This window comes from Leptodactylus fuscus, chromosome 4 (assembly GCF_031893055.1).
Source record: "Leptodactylus fuscus isolate aLepFus1 chromosome 4, aLepFus1.hap2, whole genome shotgun sequence".
NCBI lineage: Eukaryota > Metazoa > Chordata > Amphibia > Anura > Leptodactylidae > Leptodactylus > Leptodactylus fuscus.
In genome coordinates, this window is record NC_134268.1 from 139695792 (window position 1) to 139721498 (window position 25707).

General features: G+C 38.2%; 1 protein-coding gene across 3 annotated transcripts in view; it reads left to right on the forward strand.

Annotated features, from left to right (window-relative positions):
* The first annotated feature begins 4521 nt into the window (after positions 1-4521).
* The window catches only part of IKZF1 (IKAROS family zinc finger 1), a 120657-nt gene continuing 99471 nt past the window's right edge, over positions 4522-25707 (forward strand). For 2 of the 3 annotated variants that reach the window (XM_075271059.1, XM_075271060.1), the window contains exons 1-2: positions 4522-4663; positions 24456-24509. In XM_075271059.1, coding sequence (XP_075127160.1) covers positions 4522-4663; positions 24456-24509 — 196 coding nt within the window. The remainder of the gene's footprint in view (positions 4664-24455; positions 24510-25707) is intronic. The other variant, XM_075271061.1, reaches the window with a different exon arrangement.

Below are 25707 nucleotides of genomic sequence, written 5' to 3' on the forward strand. Positions count from 1 at the left end.
GCAGAGCATGTTTCAGAATCCTTTTAATTATTCGGGCTACACTTGGTTATTAAAAAATAGTCCATATGTACACTGCAACATACCCATAGGCAGGGGCGTAACTACCAGGGTAGCAGTGGTAGCCCGGGACATCAGGGGGCTTGGCGGCAGCCGCTACCGCTGAGGATTTTTTTCTATATTCTTTTTTTATAGGTCAGTAATGGGCCCTATTTACTTACTTATCCTGGCTCCTGCTCATAGCCGCTCATGGCACTTCCCCTTTCGCAGAGGCAGCTGTGAGCAGGAGCTGGGATCGTTAAGTGAGGCTGCGGGCCCACAACCCCACAAACACTATCATTATACTCAGAGGTCTTTTCAGACCCCCAAGTATAATGATCAGAGGTCTAGGAGAGGTGAGGGAACATAAAAAAAACGCTGTTACTTACCTCTCCTGACTCCAGAAGACTTCAGGCTTACTTGGTGAAGTCACAGATGTCACGTGGGCTGAGGCTTGCGTCCTTATGTCAAAAGTTCGCCACAGGGCTCCGCTATTTCTAGTTACGCCACTGCCCATAGGTCTATAATTGGGAATTCTGGCATACATTTTGGAGTCTGTTACTTGATTCCAAATAATCACCCAGCTCCGCAGACAGGTTAAGGTCATCTGAATTAACCCCTTCCTGTAGCAGACATTTTTTGATTTTCGTTTCACCTTCCAGACCCCTTTACATTTGTATTTTTCCATTCCCAGAGCCACATGAGGGTTTAATGTTTGCAGGACAAACTCTTCCTAATGGTACCATTTAATATTGTATACGATGTATTGGGAGAATGGAACAAAATACAGAATAGTGTGGATTTGGAGGAAAAACTGCATGGGTGCAACTTTCTTTAGGGGTTTGTCTTTACTGTGTTTACTGTGAACAAAGTGTCATTTTTTGCAGACAAGATCTGCTTTTTAGTTATACCCTTTTGGAGAATGTCTGATGTTTTGATCACTTTTTCAATACTTTTTGATTTTTTTTTCCCATTACGGTGATCGCCGTATTATGTTTGTAGACCAGGCATTTTCTTTCACTCATTAGACTCCTTACTGCTATAGGAACAGGACAGTTAGCATGACAAAATTTTGGTGCAAAAATTTGGCACAATAGCTGAAATTTTGTTGCAACGTCGAAAATATTTTCACTCACAGTTTAGCATACTAAACTACAATGCCTGTTCAACAAGCACCATCCACCTCTTGTATCAGGGGCACAAACTGTGAGGTTAAGACCCCAAGTAGCGAGTGACGCAGCCGAAAATGCTGTGACGAAGACCACAGCAGAAACGCATTGCTTTTTTCGCATTGTTTTTCACTGACAGTTTCTGCCGCAATTAAACTTATACAGAAAATGCTGGCATTTCCGCTAAGGATGAGATTAGCCAGAATCCCATCCACACTGCAGTTAATGTAAAACGCAGCGTTTTTTTCAGCTGCATTTTCCCAACGTAGGGCCCGGCCCTAGTAAGTGTCTAAAACAAATAGAAAATGATTTGTAAAGTATGTATGCTACTTTTATGGCGCAAATTGCACCAGAATTCTGGTGCATATTTATTTATTTGCCCTATTGGTTATTGACAATATGAATAGCACAGTCTACCATATTATTCTGCAATACAGACAACTCTGTGGGGGAATTTAAGGCTTTACATCAATTTTACAGCATAGAAAAGTTGCAAATTATGGCACACACAATATTTGTACTATAATTTGCAAAGTAGGCAGCTTTGGTGGGAGGGGATGGGTACTATGTGTACCAACAGACTTAGGGTCAGTTCACATAAAGGAATTTACCATATACTTCGCCCCTTCGAATACGGAGCAGATTACTCTCGAACTCACCTCCCATTGTTTTTGCCCGAAGCACAACGCTCTGTCCACTGTGTAGTGGCCCACCATCTTCACTGCAGCTCAGCTCCCATTAAAGTCATTGTTTGAATCGACTCCATACAGGTGAATGGTCCTTGGGCCAGGTTGTCAGCCTCCTATCGATCATGTGTTTATGGCTTCTCTTGAGCATAAGCCATTAACAATAAAAATCCTGGACAACCCCTTTAATCACTTATACAGCAAATTTCTGACAACTCATATACAAATTTATTGTACCTCCTCAAACAAAATGTGGATAAAGAATGCATGGAAAAATCTAGTTTGGAGAAATCTGCCATACTGATACCGTTTGATTCAGTTTTTCAGATGCACTTTAGCAACTTAAGAACAAATTGTAAAACATACATCCTAAATTAGCAGAGGTGCTAAAGTTTCCAGTTGTGAAACAGAGTTTCTCCACCTTTTAGGAAAACAAGTGACACAGGGATGGTGAAATCTTAAGGGAACAATAGCTTATATAGACATCTTGCAATGGATGTCCTGTCTTAAGAAATCCCATCAATAAGTGTCACATTACTGAGTTACCACAGATCACCAACAGAAGTGCAATTCACAAGTCACCAGCAACTATAAGCCAATTTACTGGATGTGAGGGGGAAACCTGTGCAATGCTGCACACTTTTAGGCTATCCCACATTATTAAACTCCTATGCAACAAACACGACAGGTCTTCATATGTGGGTGTAGCAGGCGTCACTCACCATATGTCTAGTAGTGTATGCCATCTTTTTCTGCTACATGATAAACAAATTTGTGGAAAGATTGGTGGTAAAATAAAACACTGGCATGCATATACACCTATCATGAGAAATGTGATGCACTTCACTACAAAGACTTATTTGTTCTTTATTGTGTGGCCTTTACACTATGGGGTGGGGGACATTTGCTGCGGCATAAAAGTCGCAGCAAAACCATAGCATTTTTCAGTCTCCGCAATGTGGATGGGATTCTGGCTAATCCCATCTACATGTTGCAAAAAAATAAATATGCAGCAGAAAAGCTATGATTTCAAAAACTGCTGTGGCATGTCATTTATAGCCATGGAAATGGCAGCGGGGTCTGTATAGGTATAATAGAAGCAGAAAGTCTGCAAATGAAAACTATGTGGACTTTCTGTGAAAAGTGCGTTGGAAAGAAAACTCGATGTGTTTCCACTGTGTTTTTGCCCCGCAGCACTTCTTGGCTGTGTTTCGTTACGTGGGGCCTTAGCTTTAAACTTAGGTTTGGAGTTCAGCTCCTTTCAGGAACTCTACAGGAGTCATATTTTATATTTTTCAAAAACCCATATATGGCTGGATTCACACCTGTGTCTGACCTCCGCTCGGGAAATCTGTTCCCCGTTCTGTTTTACAAATCTCTTCACATTTTTTGGGTGTTATAGTCTATGGGGTCTGTGGTTTTACACAGGTAACCACTTTTTTAAGTGAATTATGTTTCAATTTGTGGGGTCCCCAAGCAGACCCGATGGACGGAAACCTCAACGCAGGTGTGAACCTAGCATATACTGTTTTACAGTTCATAGGTAGTAAGCATTACCCATAGACCCTAAGCAAAAGCTGTTGTTTTCTCTTTTTTTAAAAAAAAATTGTGTCATATTAGACTGAATTCACATGTGGCAGATTTGTTGCATAAATATTTGTGTCTATCCCTGTCATCTGAATAGGGCTTGCAGTACTCCATATGCTTGCCATAAAACCATATCACATTCTGATGAATGGCACTGATATTCAGACACATTAACTTCTGCAGCAATCCGATTTTGTGTGAATTTACCTATCTATCTGTCATCTGTTACTTATCTCTATCTGTCTAGCAGCAATGTATCTATCTAGCTACCTGTTACCTATCTTTATCTATCTGTCTAGTGGTCATCTATCTATCTATCTATCTATCTATCTATCTATCTATCTATCTATCTATCTATCTATCTACCTGTTACCTTTCTCTATCTATGTCACCTATCTCAATAGCTGTCTAGTGGTCATCTATCTATCTATCTATCTATCTATCTATCTATCTATCTATCTACCTACCTATTTCTATCTATCTGTCTAGCAGTAATCTATCTATCTATCTATCTATCTATCTATTACCTATCTCTATCTGTTTAGTGGTCATGTATTTATATATCTACCTGTTACCTATCTCTATCTGTTTGTCATCTATGTATCTATCTATCATCCTTATCTGTCATTTATCTATGAGTTATCTCTCTACAGCTTTATCTATCTATCTATCTATCTATCTATCTATCTATCTATCTATCTATCTATCTATCTATCTATCTATCTATCCTGTTTATAGAGCAGTGATATGATATGACCAGTGACCACCAGAGTAGTCCTGGGTATGTCCCCAGTTTGTAGTGACCTGGCACGGAGGTGACTACAGCAGTGTGAGGTGAAGCTGCACCTGCCCCGCCACAGAGCAGCTGAGGTACCGGAGCGCGGGCAGTGCTCAGTGTCCAGCTCTCTCAGCAGGGAGGTGTGTTTTCTCTGACGAGCACATCATCAGTCGCCGCTTAGCCAGGCAGGTCGCCTATTAAATGGAAGTGGCGGGCACCAGCAGATCAGTGCAGGACATGCCAGGCTACACACCAGGCTGCTGTCATGTTGCACTGGAATGAGGAAGTGGAGTGGAGAGGGGTGGGACTGAGACCCGAGCTTCATCCTGCGGCGCCTCTCAGAGCAGCACATGGAGCAGCTGCAGGGGACTGGGAGAGCTGTCTACAGCCAACCCATTGCAGAGCAGGTAATGCGCGACGTCCACTGACAAGTGCCATAGGATGCCAGGAGCGGTGCCCTGCGCTTCACTAGGGGCAAGTCTTTACTTGTCTACAGCTTCTTGTATACTTCACAATAAGGAGAGCTATATACTAGATGTGTTTGGATAGCTCTATTCAGACACGAAACAATGCACTAGGATAGACCTCCCGTATGCTATAGACAGCAAGTTACTATAGAGCAGTGTGCAACTTTTACTGGATGTGGTGGGGTCACAAGTGGTAGAGAAAGCTTTCCTATGTCAGGCTGTAATATAGTCAAAGCAAGCGAATGCTTCTATCTGTCTGTCTGTCTGTTACTCTCTGTCTGTTTTTCCTGTTCACATACTTAGACAATACACACACATATATACAATAATAAAATAGTTTTTATATTAATATTCTATTTACCGCACTTACAAATAATGGCACATGTAAAAATTATTTTGGCTTTACAATTTTATTCTTATACTTCTATTCAACAAGTTAGATGCACATGAGTACATGTGTACATGAGTACTGAATTTTACTGGCTATTTCTGACAAGTTTATATATATATATATATATATATATATATATATATATATATATATATATATACAATAATTTATGGAATAATTTTGTACAACACATACACTATAGTACATATACTGTCTACCTTCTATCTACATATTGTACTCTAGACATAATATCCATTTATATGTGTATACTATATACAGGCAAAAGAGTTTTAGGCTAGTTGCTGATAAGTTTTCTAACTTTACCCCAAATATTCTGCCCAATTTTTCAGTTACTTTATCCACGCATTCATATATATATAATGGTAATAGCGTAACAAATATTAACGATCCGCACATACAATAAGATCAATATAATCAAAGGACACTATTTTTTCTCACTTTTTTTCAATTATCTTCACCCAGACCATTTGTGGTGTTCTGTAAATAGACCGCTCAGCATGTCATTTGCTCATACGCATAACTAGGTCAATTAATCTTGAAGTGATTATTTGATACACTTCATAGGCACGTGTTATTTTACCTACTGACAGATTATATTTACAGCACACATTACATATGTATGTGGTAGTACGTTACGTCTTATACGATTTGTACTTGGGCATGGAATTCTGAATTAATTTGATGTGTTCAGGGGAATGAACTTTCTGAGTAGATTAAAACAATGAGATGACTACTAATTGTATTGTCATTTTGATTTGCATATCGTTATTCTCGCCATAAACTTTTACATTACTTGTAGTTAGATGATTTTACCAACTAAAGTAACTAATGATGTTAATAAAAGTATCACTTTTGTTAGGGGATCATTGTCTTGTAATAAATGTATGACCAGGAGGTTATACGTTAAGGTGACATTTTGCCTAAATGAAGGCAGTTTGTGACATTCACTGGAAAGTACAGTAATGCCCATTCCAAGTGTGATAGAGTCTACAATGAATATAATAAAAAAGAACATACATCTATTTGCAATCATATGTGCCTTGTTATCAACTATACTACAAAAAAATAATACTATATATGTATAATACTAATCTATCATAAGGGTCTGAACAGATGGTATGCGAATAAATAAATGTCCACAATTCCTATTGATGAAATTCACTGTGTATCCAAATTATATTGTATACTACGGTATGCAAAATACAACAAAATAATATGATGACAAAGACAGAAATGGGGAACAAAATGCACAGGGTGTTTTAAGGAAGTTGTGAAACGACACAGGACAGATAAGAAAGTGCAATGAAATTAACTACAGAAACAAACTATACCAGTAGTCAATGGCAGACGATCATTGCCATTTTTACTGTTAAAGCAAAGAATACTTCATGTAAGGGAGCGATGTTCACAAGAATTATACTTTAGATGTTTGCGGTTATCTTGATTTGTAAAGAATATGCTTTAACTTTCAGATTATTTTATGAAGATTAATAAAATCATGTTGAAAGTGTGCAGCTGGCAGCCATAGACTAAGTAACTATAGACATGTGTCTTTATTCGACCATTCTATCTTACTAGTGGGAACTGTACTTTTTAGTTTTTTTATATACTTCTTAGGAGTCAGTATCTATTTTTTAACCCAAATAGAGAAGAGTTAAAAGCAAAACTTTAGTTTTTTTTTGTTTTTTTACCTTCTTGGTATAAAGTTAAACTGACCACACGTTTTAATAGAGTAACACCCAACAATCTGACACATCATATGATGAAGCATATAGTTATTGTAAAATGAACATCAGTTAGTAAGTGTTTCTATTTTAGAACTGTAAATTTGTTATAAAGATTGTAAGCAGTATGTCACAGGGTGTGGATCCCTAACAGAATATCAGACTCCATATCTACCACCGGAGTACCTTGACTTGATTGTAGAGATAGTAAAATTTAGCAAGTAGATGCTACTATGGAATTCATCCTTTTATGGGTGTATAAGATAAGATATATGGGTATTTTAGGTATAATATTTTTGTTGCATTTGGCTTTATTAGTTGTCAAGTTATTGCATTAGACTTATTATGTTAAAGGTTAAAGTTCTGCTATGATGCTGATTGGTATTAAGGTACTGTGCTAAAACAGACATGAGAAATTTCTTCAGTATGTTAGGAATCACTGCCTTGATTTAGTGACTGTGCATGGTACAGTTGGACTCTGACAGTGTTTAGGACCATGGGGGAGCTTTACTAGGCAACATGTGCAAGGCAAATATACTAACCTCCACAACAGAGTAAAGTAAAGGAGTATGGCTACACAGAGTTAAAGGACGTATTTTGATGTAAAATATTGGTCTGTATGTACACCAGGCAAAGGGTGACATAAAAAAAGAAATGCCTAGTGACTTGAGCCACTTATATTGACTAAGCTGATAGAGTAAACTGATGAACTGTGAACTGTAAGGCCGTGTTCACACTTGTGTCATGGTTTGTAACGGAAAGTTTCTGTTTGTAACAGAAACTTAGACTCATTGCCAGATCCGTTTCACAACGGATCCCTCTGGGGTCTAACAAGTCCCTTGGACTTACATTGGGGTCCTTTTTGTTCTTCCATACTTTGTGCTGATTTGAGTGGAAGAATAATCCTTCCTCCTTGTGAAATCAACTGCCACATGTCTTAGCAAGGCTTTAAGCAGTGTCACGTATAGCAATGCAAACATGCTCCCTGTATAGAATAACAATGGAATTAAATTATTTGCTATAAGCAACATGTAAAACACATTAAAATCATGAACGCTTTCTATACAGACTATATGACATTTCTTACAATCCCATTACCTTCAAGCTTTTATATTTCCTGTATATTATACAAATATATAGATGCCCTTGAAGGACTTGTATGTGAAGAGGCTAGTATACTATGTACTGTATGCTTCATCTTTTCATTTGATATCACAGGCAAGGGAGAGGAAAGTGATGAAAGACTGGCAGATGAGACATCACTACCTTCTCAGTACTGTAGATGTACTACATGCTAGTTATTTACTTCTTATTGTCTTTTAGGCTCAACTTCTTTTGGGCCATAGGGGTCTAGCATTTTTTTCATATTTTACTTGTCGCATTTTATGGGCCATAGTTAATTTGTCACTGTAGCCATATGAGGGCTTGGTTTTTTTTCCAGGACAATTTGAATTTTCCAATGACACCATTTTGAAATAAATATTGTATTTTTTTATTAATCGCTTATCAATGGAAGGGGGATAAACATGTCATTGTTTTTTGCATTTCCCCCTGCTGCTTACTGTAAAGGAAATTAACAATTCAACTTTATTCTATAAGTCCGTATGAGCTCAGTGATATAAAAAATGTATAGATTTTTATATTTTTCTACTTTACTTTTGGGTTAATTTTTTGCTAGTGTGATTTTTGTGACAAATTTCTCAAATTGTGTCACTCTGACATTTGTTACAATTATCTAGGGGTGTTTAGGGCATTTTAGAGCCAAGTTAATTTAGTGATGTTTTAAAAAGTTGCATACAGCATATAAGGCATACAACTATGCACCAAAACTATACCAACCTTACACGATACTTTTGAAAAAAGGTGCATTATTGGCTAAAGTCAGTAGAAAATGGCATATGCTGTATTATGAATTAGGTGAAAACCAAAAAAGTTAAAATAGTGTGTAAAATAGAAAAAAATACTTATTTTTGGCAAAAAAGCTATAATAACTCTTCCCCATTGAGACTTATGACGGTTTCATTTTTTTGTTCACATACTGATGAGGGCTTATTTTTTGTTGGATTAGTTGTAGTCGTAGGCAAATTTGTGATAATTTTTGTTTGGCTCTGTGTCAATTAACTTTACTTTGAATGTTGTTGCAATTCCAGTGGTGCTGTGTGAATGAATATATATATATATATATATATGTATGTATATATATATATATATATATATATATATGTATATATATATATATATATATATATATATATATATGTATGTATGTATGTATATATATATATATATATATATATATATATATGTATATATATATATATATATATATATAATGGAAAAAAAATTATTTAGAGTTTTGGGGAGTCTTTTTACTAAACTTTTTTACATTTTATTTTACATTTATGTTAAGGAATTTAAAATAAGGGTACTTGATGCAACGATGTATGATTTAATATTTGATTGCATACTTATTGTTTTGAAATCTTTAGTATTCCAAAGCTCTATAGCCTGTGAGTATAAACCTTCACTGCAACAACTGTTAAGGGATCATACCATAACACTCTATATTGAATTGACATTATATGAAAAGTTATCCTAGTTTTCCCTCATGGAGAGGAAAAAAATACAGTATATTGAAATAAAACTATTTTGAGAAATATAAAAATAGACATTCACCTGTTTTGGGTTAAAAACACTTTCCTAATAGTTTATTTGTTATTAAACATTGTCAACTGTTTTTACTCTGCAGCCTGCACTTTTTTCTTATATAGTGTAGACTTATATGTCCTGTTCAGAGAGCAGTATATCAGATCTCTCAGTGCTCGTTCTCTAATCCTTAACTGGGTCATAAACACTTGTATAGGCAGAAGCCACATGTGAATAAGATTTTGTATAATCTCATCCTCACATTGCATTAATTCTAATTTTACATGTGAAAATGCTGCATTTTCCCATTTATATGGGGGGAGGATAGCAAAAATGAAAAACATAGTGGAAAAGCAGTGAAAAACTCCAGTATTTTTGCTAAATTTTTTCCAACAGTGTTTTTTTAGCTGTTATTATGGTCTCTAAGGACAACAGAGATAAGGGTTAAAGAATAAGACATCAGACTGCTTCTCTAGCTGATTTTTCTCTACCCAGGACATTGCATATTGCACTGTTTGAGAATAAGTGTAAGCTGCTGAGCAAAAGCAATGGAGAATATTCATTTAAAAATCTATCAGGAAAATGTTTTTTAGCACATAAAAGGTGTAATGCAATAATAAAAAATGTCTCTAAGGCTACGGCCCCAAACCTATATCCCTATAGGTTTAATAAGGGAAGAAAATTCACAGAGAAAAAAAACTGTCTTTTTTTATCTGGGTTTCGCCACTGTTTAGCCTTTTCACTTAATGGGAAAAATGGAAAAACCCCAAGCCATTTTCCCAGTCCATGACCCAGCACAATTTTGTTTGTTTCTAAGTATGGTTTAGGAGACAATAACACATTTTTTACTTTGGTTATTTAACCTCTTCTTCACATCCTTCATAATAGTATGGGGGATGTTGGAACTTTAAACACGTTGCCGGGCACTATAGCATTTACGGAAATCACTGTTCCTGGTCATTAACTCTTAAGGGTAAGTCCTCCTGGGGCAATTAACTGTGGATTTGGGGTCAAATTCTGCCCCCAAATCCACAGCATATTCCGTCCAGATTTTGCCTCCCTTTGTTTTCAAACGGAAGCTGAGATCACAGCAGGACACTGAAGAAGTAAGGGTAAGTTCACACAAGGTTTTTTGAATCGGAACCTGAGGCGGAGGCTTCGGATTAGGCCCAATGAATGGGCCTAGTTCGGAGGAGGAAGTTTCTTCAGGCCGAATCGCGAGGCGATTCAGCCTGAAGAATGAACATCTCATTTCGTTTTCCGGGAGTCGGAAGAAACGGCTCCCAGAAAAAAGACCCGAGCATCTCCCGTTGATTTCAATGGGAGCAGTCTTTATTGTCAGGATTTTGAGGTGGATACGGCCTCAAAACCCTGACCAAAAAACTACGTGTGAATTTACTCTAAGCGTCCTGTTCAATCTTGCCATGGTTCATATGGGCTTTATCAGCAGTGGAAAGCTGCAACGGAATTTATTTATTTTCAGGTCATATATAAAATGATGTGGGTGGTCATATGTGGGTTATGTGTTGCGTTCTTTGTTTAAGTGTTGTTTTATATATATATATATATATTTATAAGCACTTCTATCCTTTTTTTAAATTTTTTATATTTTATTATTAATTTTACATATTGTGCCCACTATAAGGCCATAAACACTTTTGAGGGATATTTTAACATGAATTTATTCTTTTTATTGCAGATTTCCCCTATAACTGGACCTGATATATTAAACCCAGTTACAGGAGGAATACAGGCTCATGAGAAAGAGTTTGCGAAGACTAAAGAGTTTTTGCATGTACCAAGAAGTGGGAAAAAAGCTTCATGTTGGCTATTCTTAAGCATATATACATCGCTCATTGAGGGGAATTTGTCAGTATTGCTTAAGTCTGCATTGAAATAGATTGTGCCAAATTTATTTATGTCACATGATGTTTGATAAATTGGACACATCTATGAGTTTAACACTTCTGCCCTAAGAATTTACTCTTCTTTTTATAAACCCCCCTTTACTGACGTGAGATAGAGACAATTTTTGCGACATTTTAAATCCACACCCACTTTATCCACACCCACTTTACAACCTATGTTTCAAAAGTGGCATGTATTTAGCAAATTGTTGGAAAGTTTTTTGCGCAAATAGGCTCTCTTAACTCTAGAGTACAGGCTTTGCTGCATACACAGCAGTCAGGAAGTCTCTCTGAGAGAATTCTGGCTGTCGCTGTCAGCTGGCTCCGCACTCTTCTAGCTCTATGATCTTATGCACCTGCAGACTTTGCAACTACAGTGCAATTTCAGAGTGTTCTTCATAGCCAGATATTAAGAGCTGGTCAGCAAATGGTTAAATTCAACACCTAAAGGGCATTTGGAAGTAGTAATAGTAAGGTCTAACATAAGAAGCAGTTTGGGACCAGTCCCATCCATTTGCTCTTTCGGTTCCAACAGAAAATACAAAAAATATTCCATGTTTTATACAGTACATACAGTAGATGTGCTGAGCGGAAACATAACATTAGCTTGAATGTACAGCGACGGTTGACCATTTTTTAAATATTATTATTGTTAAATTAACAATGCCTTGGATTCTAGATCTCTTCTTAAGGTGGTGTCACATGATTTGCCTGGATGCAGCTATAGCCACATCCAGTCCTCAGGCCAGCAGTGCAAGAGAAGAATTTATTAATTTCCGTTGTAATTAATTATAGATCACACAGTTTTGCAGCCAGTAATGGGATACAGCTGAAATCAATCATTTCACTTACTGAGAATTGAAAGCATTAGTGGCCTGGGAACTGGATGTGGCTATAGCATTGTATTTGCCTAAATAAAGTAGAACAAATAGAAACCATAGTAAATGGGCTCATGTCTGTGGCTCAGTAAGTGTACTTGTTTCTATATTGTTATTAGTATACTTTTTCTTAAAGAGTACCTGGCAGCCAAACTGAAATCTGAATCGTATTTCAGATACAAAAGTTCTGGAGCATCTTTTGCTGGGTCTCTTAGTTGTGCCATATTTCTGTTTTCTTCCACCAAAATTTATGAACAGATTGAAAATGGGGTGTTGACAGTTAGAGGTGTCCCCCCACACATTGTCTAGTAAGTCCTGACTGCCCTAAACCTAAACTTCATAGGGAAACACCCCCTTGACAAAGGGAATGGTAACACTCAGTTGTCAGTATATTTATACATATTCAGATAGAATAAAAGGGGAATTGTACAATTCAGATTTTTGAGCAAAGATACTCCAGAATTTTTATTTTATAGAAAATGCAAGTATATAGTAAAACAGATGTCAGGTGAGGTCCTTAGGATAGGTCACTAGTATCAGATCAGTGTAAGTCTGATTCCTGAGATCCCTGTAAATTAGCTCATTGAAGAGGCTGCAGGATCTGTTCTAAGGCCAGTGAAAATCACGGTCATTGGGTTCAGAGCCATCTGAAGCTCAGCTCCATTCAATTACTATACAGTGTACACCGCTGTGTCTGGGATGCAATGAAGACGTCACAACATTCAACTGAATGCCAAAGCCTTAACAAAAGTCTGATTAGTCAAGTTACTATGTGCTGGACCCCACAGATCTAATATTGATTATGTGTCTGAGACACAGGTCATCAGTTTTGAAATCTTAGAAATATTCTTTAATGTGTGTGCAAAACACTATAACATTCTCCCGTAGATAGTTATTACTAGAGTGAGTATGTATGTTTCAGTGTCTGACTTCTGTTGACTGGTTTATCTTTAAAGTATCAGTAAAGATCATTTTGTAACACAGCACACAGGATAAAAAGCCGAGGAGGCAGATGAACACAGGAAATAGTGTTTTCCTGTTTGTTTTAGACACAGCTAGGTGTGAATTATAATATAACAAATTAAAGAAAAAGAACTTCAAAAGTGAAGTCCGTCTCCCCTGACACTTATTCCTTTTTGTCCCCTTCCAATGAATTACAGGGTCCTGGCTTCTTCTTCCATTCCTTAACTAGTGTTGCTAAACAGGTACATGAACACTTTGTGATGCCCAACAAGCAGTGCAATATTTTCTCTAGAAAACTAGAAGAGGTTTTCTCCAAGATATTAAACTTCTCAGATGTCGCCTGTGTCACCCTGTTAATTTCCTTATGGGTTTGTACATGAAACCCCAGGTCTGCTTGTTGTATTTGTCTGCCAGATGCAGGGCCTGAGAGTATGCAATGGAAGGCAAAGGAAAATACAGCATTGTCTTATTCAAGTGATCAAGTGATCGCGTGGCCTTGAGCCTTAAAAAAGTATCAATAATATACAAAACTGCAAAGCAAATAAACACTCAACTTTTTTCCTTTTTTTTTTTACTAAATTTCTTATTGCACGAAAAAACAACTGTAACAACTAAAACTATAAAACTAGTGTAAAATGTATCACCCCCTCCCAAAAAAGTGTGATCAGTAAGTCCTATATATCTTAAAATAAAAATATGTTATAGCTCTTGTAGCACAGCAAATAATGATAATTTAGTTAGTTTAGTTAGTTTGATAATAAAGTTAACTTGTTATTTATACTTCACAGTAAATACCATTAAAACTTAAAATAAAAATAAAATATTGTGGAATTGCTGCTTTCCATTTCATACCCACATAATATTAATAAAAGTATTTCTATTTTGCCCCAAATTATGCCATTAAAAATACACATTTTTCTATAACACTCATACAGCTCATTTGACAAAAAATAAATGATAAAAAGTGATGTCTCCCAATACAGATTGATGAAAAAGCAAAGAATATTTGCTTTATCCTCTATGACCAAAATCTACATGAAAGAAGAAATAGAAGCTGCACTCTTCTCTGTACTTCAACTTTATTGTGAGTCTATAAAACCTGGCATAGCCGGACCCAAAGCATATAGCAACGGTCTGTTTCACATGCACCGCGTAATTACAACAAAAAAAGCTTCTTTTCTGCAACACAGAGCCTTAAGGTAAGTTCACATGGGATTTTTTGGTCAGGATTTTGAGTCTTTATCTGCCTCAAAATCCTGACCAAAAAGACGGTTTCCATTTAAATCAATGGGAGCCGTTCAGGTCTTTTTTTCCAATAGCCATTTGTTCCGGCTCCTGGAAAAAGAAGCGAGATGCTCATTCTTTCAGGCAGATTCGCCTCACGACAGCCGCCTGAAGACACTCCCTCCCAAATAGGCACATTCATTTGGGCCTAATCCGGAAGGGAGTCCGCCTCAGGTTACAGACCAAAAAACCCCATGTGAACCTGGCCTTAGCCTAATGCCCATTGCAGACAATGACAGTGCCCAATGACCCATTCATTTCTAGGGGCTCGTGCACTTGACCGTGAATTACAAGGTCTCATGTGCGGGCCAACAGTCCAGGCTGCAAAATATGGAACAGGTCCTATTCGTGTCCTATTTTGTGGCTTTGCTTCTGTAGCTCCTATTCATTGAATGAATGGGGCCACAGAAGCATGGAAGGTGCACAGATGGCACACATTGAATGAAAGGCACGGCCGGCGATAAGGCTTAGACTAAGGCCCAACCTAGTGAAAATGAATTGTTCTCGGCTGATGCGTAAACAGCTCAAAAGAAAAACACATTCTATGTTCCAGTGCCAGTAAAGTAAATGAGATTTTGACTAATCTTATCCAAACATTACAGAAAACACAGCTGTAGAAGGCTAAGGCTGAGGCCCCACGTTGCGGAAACGCAGCTTCTTTTGATGCAGATTTTGTTGCGGTTTAGTTGAGCCAGGAGTGGATTGAGTAGAAGGTAGAAGTATTAGAGCTTCCTATATATTCTCCATTCCCTCTATAGCCATTTTTGGTTTTGGCTCAAAAAAACGCAGCAAAATCTGCCACAAAAAAGCTGCGTTTCTGCAACGTGGGGCCTTAGCCTAAGGCTGCTTTCACACGGAGTAATGCTCCACTCATTCTGACACGTAAACACTAGAGATTAGCGAACAGTAAAATGTCCGAGGTTCGATATTCGTTTCGAGTAGCCCCTCAATATTCGACTACTCGAATCGAATATCGAACCCTATTATAGTCTATGGGGGGAAAATGCTTGTTTCAGGGGTAGGCAACGTTTGATCAAATTATACTTACCAAGTCCACGAGTGAGGGTCGGGCTGGATCCTCCGTGCAGTCTTCTCCTTGCAGCGTCCCCGTGGCGTCTTTCGGCTGTTCATTCACTCTGCCAGGCATCGGGTCTGAGCACTACAAGCGGACATGCGCAGTCGACTCTGCCCAGGCCCGATGCCTGGCAGAGTGAATGAAGAGCCGGAAGACGCCGCGGGGAAGCTGCACAGAGAAGACTTCTAAAGGTAGGAGAAGAACCAGTATTGATTGGCCGACTGTATAGCATTCGGCCAATCAATGCTGGTTCTGCATCAAACTTTTACATTCGAACAGCGAGTAGTACTCGATCGAGTACGAGTATTTCGAATACCGTAGTATTCGATCGAATACCTACTCGATCGAGTACTACTCGCTCATCTCTAGTAAACACGTGTCAGAGTCAGCACAATAAAACAGAATCCTATTGACTTCGATGGGTTCGGTGTTACGCGCGCTACACATTGAACTCAATGGGAGGCTTTTTTACCTGTTGCTTTCAATGTGATTTGCGCGTATGCCAGAACCCATTCAAGTCAGTGAGATCTGGTTTTTACGCCGCTCACTCTGAACGAGTTTTACGTTCAGAATGAGGGAGTGTAAACTTCGTGTGCAGGCTCCCTCCCATTGACTTCAATGACATTTTACACGTGTATTTTGAAGTGTATTTTGACATGTATTTTGACGTGTTTTTTTACACGTGCAATTTTTACATGTGTATTTTGCCAAAATACACGCGTTTACTCCGTTAAGATATACCTATGCACCATCTAAACAATGCCACCATCTAAACAACGCTCCAGTAAAAAATGTCAAATCAGGTGCAAATCGCAAAATTAAAATAGAGTATGCACTAAAATAGATGCTACCATTACAAAAGTAATAAAAATAGATAAAAAGACACCAGAATTCTGGGACAGAAGCAGTGATAAATCAGACCCAATGTATCATTTTTAGCCACCCGCCCTTTTCAGTTAGGCCACACTTCCTTTCCAGTAAGCCACACTCCCTTATTGTACAAGCAGTGTCTAAACTATCTAATATGATTGATAACTGTGGTACAAAGCAGGGATGCCAGTTTTTTGGAGCAAATAGTGTCCCAATTCTGTCGCATTTTCATTACTAAACTTGCTACTATTGTTTTTTTTAAGAAAACATCCATTCTTGGCAGGATTTTTACTATATATTTTTAAATGCTATGGCGTGATATCAGGTGTTGATATTACTTTTGGGTCACAGCCTTTTTTTTTCTTCAAAATAGTGGGTTTTAGGTAGGGATGGTTGATTCTGACCAATGATAATCGTCCCAGAAAACTATGAAGATAGCAGAGAGTCGAACCAGCCCAAGAGAGGTGAGTAACACGCGTTTTTATGTTTGCTCTTCGACCCTGAACCAATACCTATTACGAGTAGGTTCTTAGGACTGAAGTGTTCAAATCTGGGTTCAGACGTGTTTGGTCCAAAGAAACTGCATGTAGAATCTCACAAATGTTTTAATAACTGAACCAAAATCACCAATGTGAACAAAATCAGTCTGCTATCCCAGTTTCAGTTATTTTTTAATTAATCGCCAAGCTCTAGTACTAGGTGTTGCTTTTTTCAATTGCTTCCTGTATGGATTGGACGATACCAAAAAATGCATGTTAAAAAATGTGTGAATAGAAAAAAACACCACTCCCTCCAAAAAAATGTCATGAAATTCATGGTGTTTTTTAACATGCCCTCCAAAAAATAAAACAACAAAAAATGTTGCAGTTGCTTGGCTACAGGGCAGAAAATTAAAGTGAAAATATTAGAGTGATTTGAGACAATAAACCACCGACAGGTTCTTATGGATCAGGGGATTAGTGTCCCAAATTGTCCCATTGTAAAGCCATTTGTAGCTATTCTAGCAAATCCAATCCACACATTGCAGAAAAATCACAACATTATTTTTATTATTATTATTATTAACAACATTATTATTATTGACAACATGTCAATCACACCTATGGAAACGCCGGCAATTTCCCTATAGGTATAATTGAAGTAAAAAGTCCTCAGAGAAAGCTGTGATTTATCTCCACAAGAACAAAAGATTCTGGCAGTTGAAATACATTCGCGACCCTAGAAGACTCAAGATTCCCCACTCACATTAGACAGTTACCCTTTGTTCACATCTGCGTTCGGTATTCTGTTCGGGGAGTCCGCATGGGGACCCCCTGAATGGAATACTGAATGCAACTGCAAGCAGTGTATAGTAAAAGCACACGGACCCCATAGACTATAATGGGGTCCGTGTGCTGGCCGCGCGCTGCCCACATGAACCATGCGGATAGAAAAGTAGATTGCGAACTACTTTCCTGTCCGTATGATCCCTGGGGAGATCTGGTGGCAAGCACACGGACCCCATTATAGTCTATGGGCTCTGTGTGCTTTCATTGGGACACTGCTTGCAGTTGCGTTCGGTATTACGTTCGGAGGGTCCTCATGCGGACTCCCCGGGATGGAATCCAAATGCAGATGTGAACGAGGCCTTAGCTGGCCCCAGCAAACCACTAAGTTTGGTATTAATGGTTTGCTGGGGCCAGCTAACTTGTCTAATTGTTGTGGAACGCTGGGATGCATAGGCATGGAGGTGCAAACACATAGGTGCTTAGATAGGAGGAGGGGACTGTGGAGATTATTGGTATGTTTTATAGACGAGTAAAAGTAATGTAGCTGTATGTATTGCCAGTGGGTTGTCAGGTCTCTGTGTTCCTGTTCCTATGAGAGAGGTAGGGGACAAAGAGCTCTCTAGGCACAGTTTGTTTGTTTTATTTTTGCTGCGGCTCGCTATGTGGGGCCTTAGCCTTAAAGAGGACCACCTCTACCTTTCACCACCTTCAACTTCTGCATATAGCACTTTTGTCTCCCCAAACAAGTATATGGGAAAACACAACATTTTCACATGTTTTTCGTATGGCTTTTTGAGCATACAGTGACATTTTTTCCCTCAATGTCAGGAAGCGATTAAATAAAATACCACTTAGCAGTTTTTTCACCACATTTCTGCAAAGATGCCACATTTCCAAAGCGTGTGGCCTCAGCCTTCAACAGCACTTACTTAGAATTCATAAAGGTGAATTTTGTTTTTCTCATGACTGTATGTATACATTGTACATTTCTTTTTCAAACCTTTTGCTGCAAATGCTACAAAAGGCTAAAGTTCAAAGGTAGTGGCTAAAGTATGGATTGCCGCAGAATTTACAGGAGGGAATTTATAGTAAGAAATATATGTTTGTATATACACATACAAAGGTCAAAGTAAATATTTCTCGGCTTATTTACTATATAAATTCTTTGTTAGAAAAATCCATATATTTATGAGGCTGGTGGCTTGTACTTAGTGCAATGCATCATATACATATAGCTCAAGGATAGCCCTATTGTCTGCTTCAGGACTTAGCTGCATATTACAGCTGACAATATAATGCCCCAATAGAGATAACTAGCTTTTTAAACTCTAAACAGGCAGTGCCCCCACATGTAGGTTTTTGCTGTTTTGCTTGAAAAGTCAGACAGTTAAGGACACCCGCGGACAGTAAAAGAACGCACCCAATGTCCATTTAAATCAATGCAAAATGTCACAGACACAGCTAGTGTCTGCTGCTAATGTCTGCACAAGATTTTGAACGGACTTTAGCAGCGGACACTAGCTGTCGGACACTGATGATAGTTTGAACGCTTCCTTACTGCTACAAATCAATAATAATAATAATAATAATAATAATAATAATAATAATAATAATAATATTGTACAGATAATTCCCCAAACAATACCTACAGTACTTCCATGCACAGTGCTCTGAAGAGTAATATTACAAAGCAGATAGAGTTCCCAACAGTAATAGTACCACACAGTGCCAAAAATAATGGTGCTGAACAGTACTTATAGTGCCTATAAGTGTGCTTTAATAGTAAGCGTCTACATAGTGTCCCCTCAAAATTACTGTGCCAAGCACATTGTTCCACAGTGCCAAGATGAGTAACCACAAAAGTAACAGTGTCTATAGTGTTCCTGAAAACTACTGTGCCAAGCATGCTGCTGCCATAGTGTCCCCAAAGTAAATACACTTATTCACCTAACACAGTTCCTTTGTTACATACAAGCAGCGCAGGCCAAAGGCTTTTTCTGTACCTAACTGATTTACAGGACAATGCAGCCAGGTCTCAATGATGTGCACAAAGCTGAAAGACGTATTTGCCACAAATGTCACTTCTACTTGGGACCTGACAACAATCATCCCGCCGATTGGAATATTAAAAGCAGAAAAACTTTCAAACAACTTTTGATTTTCTGTCAACATTTGTGCTTCTCTATTAAGAGCTGTTCCCTTCTTCTCACTGTATACGGTATACACGCTTGTCTGTAATGAAGAGAAAAAAAGGATGGGGAGGGTCATCTCAAACTGTTATATCTCAGGCATTATAGAATTTAGAAATGTGATTGCATGAAAGAGGAAACTCTTATCTTTCACCTGGAAGTCTCTATGCTCAGCTTTTCTTGATTCTACTCCAGCTCTCTATGGTGTCACCAAATGCGCTGTTCCACTTGTTTTTACATAGAGTAGACCAAAGTTTGTTATCACTAAGAGCTGTAGCATATACAGCGGAGACCAAAGAATGGGACTTTACTTCCCTCCTGCTGTACTCTCTAAAGCTAATATTTGTGGTGCTGGAGGACCCCCTTATATACATTCTATCAAGTTTATGCAGAGTATTGAATGCACCATAAAATATTTTGTCTTCCCACACATCCTTGTTGTATGCCCGTTCAGGGACTCCGTCCCCTATCCTGCTTAAAATATACGGATGTAGTGGAATCCTGACGGACCCCATTATAGTCTATGGAGTCCGCGGCTTTCTGTGGGTAACTACTTTTTAAGTGGATAGGGTTTCCGTTTTTTAGGTTCCCAAGAGGACCCAAAGAATGGAAACCCAAACGCTAGTGTGAACCTAGTGTTAAGATGTTGTTTCATGAAGAAAAAACATGTGACAACTTGCTCACCATTTATCTATCAGAAAGAGGTTGTCAGTACTTTACCACCCATTATTGTATATTTATATTGTTCTATTGTACATGGGAATGTAAAGATGAATTACAGAATTTTGTAGATTTCTATTTAAAAAGGAAAGATAAGAGCGATATGTTTTGTGGCCTTTTGTTGGAGAGATGTGAGATGTTGATAAATGAATGTTCACAACGACAGTCCAACAGTATGTAGTCTATACGTACAGTACATAGAGATGTAAGTACTTGTTACTGTAATAATGTAGGCTACGTAAAGTATCCTAAAATCATGAAGTTTAGCATGACCAGCAGTGATAGTATAGAAATATTCAGCCTGAAAAGTGAGGTAAAATCAGGGGAATCCTTGAAAACTAATGATAGAGATCTGTACCTCGCTCCATTTTACATTTTTAATAGGATACCTGTTCCAATGACTTAAAGGGGTTTTCCATGTTATGAAAAAAAACAAAACATAAAAGCAGTTGCAAACAGCATAACATAAAAAAAAGAAAGTTCGTAGAGATGAGCGAACACTGTTTGGATCAGCCAATCCGCTTCCATTCATTTCTATGGGAGCGTGCTGTTCGGAACGACTGTTCCAAACAGTGTTCGCTCATCTCTAATGGTGCCCCAATGTTGGCTTCCTGACTACAACATAAACACCTGAAATTTACCATACATGTACAGCAGATGTCAATAAGGGGTTACATGGTCAGTGTACTTTCAAGAAACTTTGCTCAGGTCAAAATAGAGGCGAATACAAGTAGCATTGTTATATACAGATATAGCTTATATACAGATTTAACTTGACACTATGTTATCATTGAACACAACAATAGTAATTGAAAAACTATCATGCCACACTATAGCTAACACATTAATTGTAATTTTTTTTATATCTGTACTTTATATGAGAATTATCTTTTAAATCTGTCTTGGTCTCTCAAGACAGACTTTCAGCTTAATGAAGGATCAAGTTACATAAATTACATGGGTCCATAGGAGACACAAAATTGACAACATTATAATAGTAGTAGCAGCGTATTATTAAAATAACATGTCTGATTGTGCCAACTACCTCCAGGTCTCAGCTTCTGAGTGGGCACCATGTTTAAAAATATATTTCCATACATATACCAGATATGAAATTTTCTGGTTAAAGAAACTAATAAAGTTCAGTAAAAGGAGATAGCATGGCTGTACAATAGGGAGGCCAAACCTCAGACTCCAACTCTATTTTTGCACCGCCCAACTCTAACTTTGACTCTGACGCCTTTCTAAATGGCTGACAGTCATTGTCAGACAAAAGCCTTAAAGCTCCTATAATTCAGTACAAAACTGGGGATTGAATTCCTAATAAAGTAAATGGGCAATAAGTTATGGATCTAACTTTGCATTAACTATAGTGTACAATATCGATTGTAAGTGTAATATAATCTTAAATATTTAACCATTTTATTTTGAAGCTGGAGTTGAGAGCTTTTTACCAAATTCAAAACTTGTCTTGACATCGACTCCACAGCCCTGGGAGCCAAAATATATTTCCTGCAGGCTTGTACTACCACACTTTTGGACTACCATGAAGAAACTGCTTGTTGTAGCTTCTGACTGGAAGAAAAAGCCTGTACTGAAGATATCAGAGTCCAGAGAGGGCTAACATCAGTTTCATGATTTTGATGAAAATCAGAATTGTAATTCTTTGAAATGGAGAGTAATTTAAATGAATTGCTATGCTTTAATCATATATATATTAATCCATCTTAACCGCTCGGACGTATATAGTCAGTGGGCAGCATCTAACGCTGCAAGGACATATTTGCTTGTCATTGCAGAGATAAGCGTCTGCACAAGATTGTGCAGCTGCAGAAGCAGGGAGCTGGTTGTTACACCAGCAAGACATCTCAAAGAGAAGACTGGGATGGTTTATAAGGGTAAATTCACACAGTGGAAAATGAAGAGGCATTCCTCTCCATTTTCCACCTCCGTATTTGGCTGCAGTCTAGAAGCAACAGGATGACAGCATTCCGTCATGTCTATCTAATGCTGATTAGGCCTAATTAGCAGGGAGTCTGGAGTCCCAGAATCCGCAGCAACATTGATTTTCAATGGGTGGCAGATTCGGGGGAGAATTCCTATGTGTTAACGCACCTTTACTGTCTCTGTCTTCCCGATCTCAATACACACCATAGCTATATATATATCATGCGCCATGATGTGGCTCCCTTTCCGCACGTTAAACGGAACCCATTGAAGTCAATGGGAGTCGTTTTATCAGCGCTGATTCTTACGCGAGTTTTCGTGCCAGAATCAGCGCCACGTTACTCCGTGTGAATGCCCCCTAATGTATAAAAATGAAAAAAAGAAAGAAAGATAATATATAAAACACAACACTGTCACCTACATTAAAATCTACCAGAACAAAGAGGAATAACTATTTTGAAAGAAATATTAAGTGCCATTTTGTGCTATTAAAAAAAGAAGACAACCTAAAAAATGTGAAAAACAAACACATTTTCATATTTTCTATACATTTTCCTGGATATATGAAAAAAAGATGCAAACATAATTTAATAACCTATGCATACATGTATGAAATAAAACCAAAGATGTGTCCAGTTGTGAACCAGAGAAAATAACCCAATGCTGAAGTGATTAAGTATATTCTAGTCCATTAAGAGTATAAACATTCATTTAGTAGTGCAAATGGCATTATTACGGTGTATGTTCATGGAGATAGTAACATTTTCTTCAGTCATACTCCTAAAAGCAGAGGAATAAAAAGCGAAAAATGTTCCAAATCACAGATCATTTAAAGTTAAAAAGTAGAAAAGATAAAAAGTAGTAGACAAAAGAAAGTGATGAAACTTGCTACTTGAAGAATTGCCTTAAATGTTGGAATAAGTTGTTTAGGGACATAGCTCCAGACACTTAACTGTGTAGCCACCAGATGTGCACTCAAGACACCTGAGAATAATCCCACCAAGGTCCTTAGCACAAACCAAACTTTTTTCTTGTTTTCAACCCAGCTACCCTTAAGCTTGCATTTCCCTCGTGTTTCTTACTACTTGCAACTCAGTCTTCAGAACATTACGTGTTGCAACAGAGGGGCAAGTGTTTCCTACTATTTGTTCCAAAGCTGTGGAGCCATCTGTTAAGTTAAACAGGAAGGTCTGGTTAGTCTCTCTCTCCCGGGCTTGTATTGCTATTTTGGGAGATTCACTTCTCCCTAAGTAGAAAAAGGACAGTATGGTCTGATTATGGGACTCCTTATATGTTTAAGACAGGAGCTTCTGTTTTACCCATCTGCTACTGTTTGAGGTGTATTCATTATTAATAGAGCCAGCGACAGTTCCTGCTCAGATATGCAGCCTTGCTTGGGCAAATGAGACATTCTTCAGCAAATTGCTTTCGTTTTTGATTGCTGATTGTACGCGTGTCACCAAGCTGACTCAAGGTTCATCGATGCATGCTCAGTAAATTAAAAGGAACATAAGTATGGATCAGCCGAGAGAATGAATTCTGTGCCTACAATGACCCAAGGCCATTTAATTTTCTGCTTAATTTTGTTGCAGTCAGTTTGCATTTTGGGTTATTATGCTGTAGGAAATTAACAATAAATAACAAATTTGGTCCTCCTGTGCTACTAATGATATTTCTTTATACATCTTTGTAATTCTATTTTTTATGAAAGGCTCAAGGTCTGTTCCTGTCTGATACCCTGGCAGGTACAGAGGGAAGCAAGAGTAAAGGAAGAATATTTTAATAATTATAGATTTAGTTTATAGCCCATTTAAATAAATATTAACAGTCTTTAAAATTTAATTTACAGATAATCAGAGAAACATGGAAACAGATGAGGCGCAGGATATGACCCAAATGTCAGGTGAGGTCAATGTAAAATGATGAGGATACATTTAATCTGAACAACACAATATGTTGTTGTAATGAAGATGAGGGGATGTTGTGAAGCAAAACAACTTATTGTAATGCCTTAAACTCCTTGAGCTGCCCCATGTAGAATTCTGGTTGTGCAACCCACGGCAATGTGGAACTTTGATATACATGTCATTTTTTTTATTATTATTATTTAGATATATGTGGAGATATCTTGTATGTAATTGTAGCTTTGTTCCACTGACTTCTATGAGATAAAGCTGAAATTACATTGCACAGTCACTATGAAACAGATAGCATGCAATATAAACAGTAAAAAGGTCATAATTAGAGATGAGCGAACACTAAAATGTTTGAGGTTCGAAATTCGATTCGAACAGCCGCTCACTGTTCGAGTGTTCGAATGGGTTTCGAACCCCATTATAGTCTATGGGGAACATAAACTCGTTAAGGGGGAAACCCAAATTCGTGTCTGGAGGGTCACCAAGTCCACTATGACACCCCAGGAAATGATACCAACACCCTGGAATGACACTGGGACAGCAGGGGAAGCATGTCTGGGGGCATAAAAGTCACTTTATTTCATGGAAATCCCTGTCAGTTTGCGATTTTCGCAAGCTAACTTTTCCCCATAGAAATGCATTGGCCAGTGCTGATTGGCCAGAGTACGGAACTCGACCAATCAGCGCTGGCTCTGCTGGAGGAGGCGGAGTCTAAGATCGCTCCACACCAGTCTCCATTCAGGTCCGACCTTAGACTCCGCCTCCTCCGGCAGAGCCAGCGCTGATTGGCCGAAGGCTGGCCAATGCATTCCTATGCGAATGCAGAGACTTAGCAGTGCTGAGTCAGTTTTGCTCAACTACACATCTGATGCACACTCGGCACTGCTACATCAGATGTAGCAATCTGATGTAGCAGAGCCGAGGGTGCACTAGAACCCCTGTGCAAACTCAGTTCACGCTAATAGAATGCATTGGCCAGCGCTGATTGGCCAATGCATTCTATTAGCCCGATGAAGTAGAGCTGAATGTGTGTGCTTAGCACACACATTCAGCTCTACTTCATCGGGCTAATAGAATGCATTGGCCAATCAGCGCTGGCCAATGCATTCTATTAGCACAAGGGTTCAAGTGCATTAGGGTGCACAAGGGTTCAAGTGCACCCTCGGCTCTCCTACATCAGAGCCG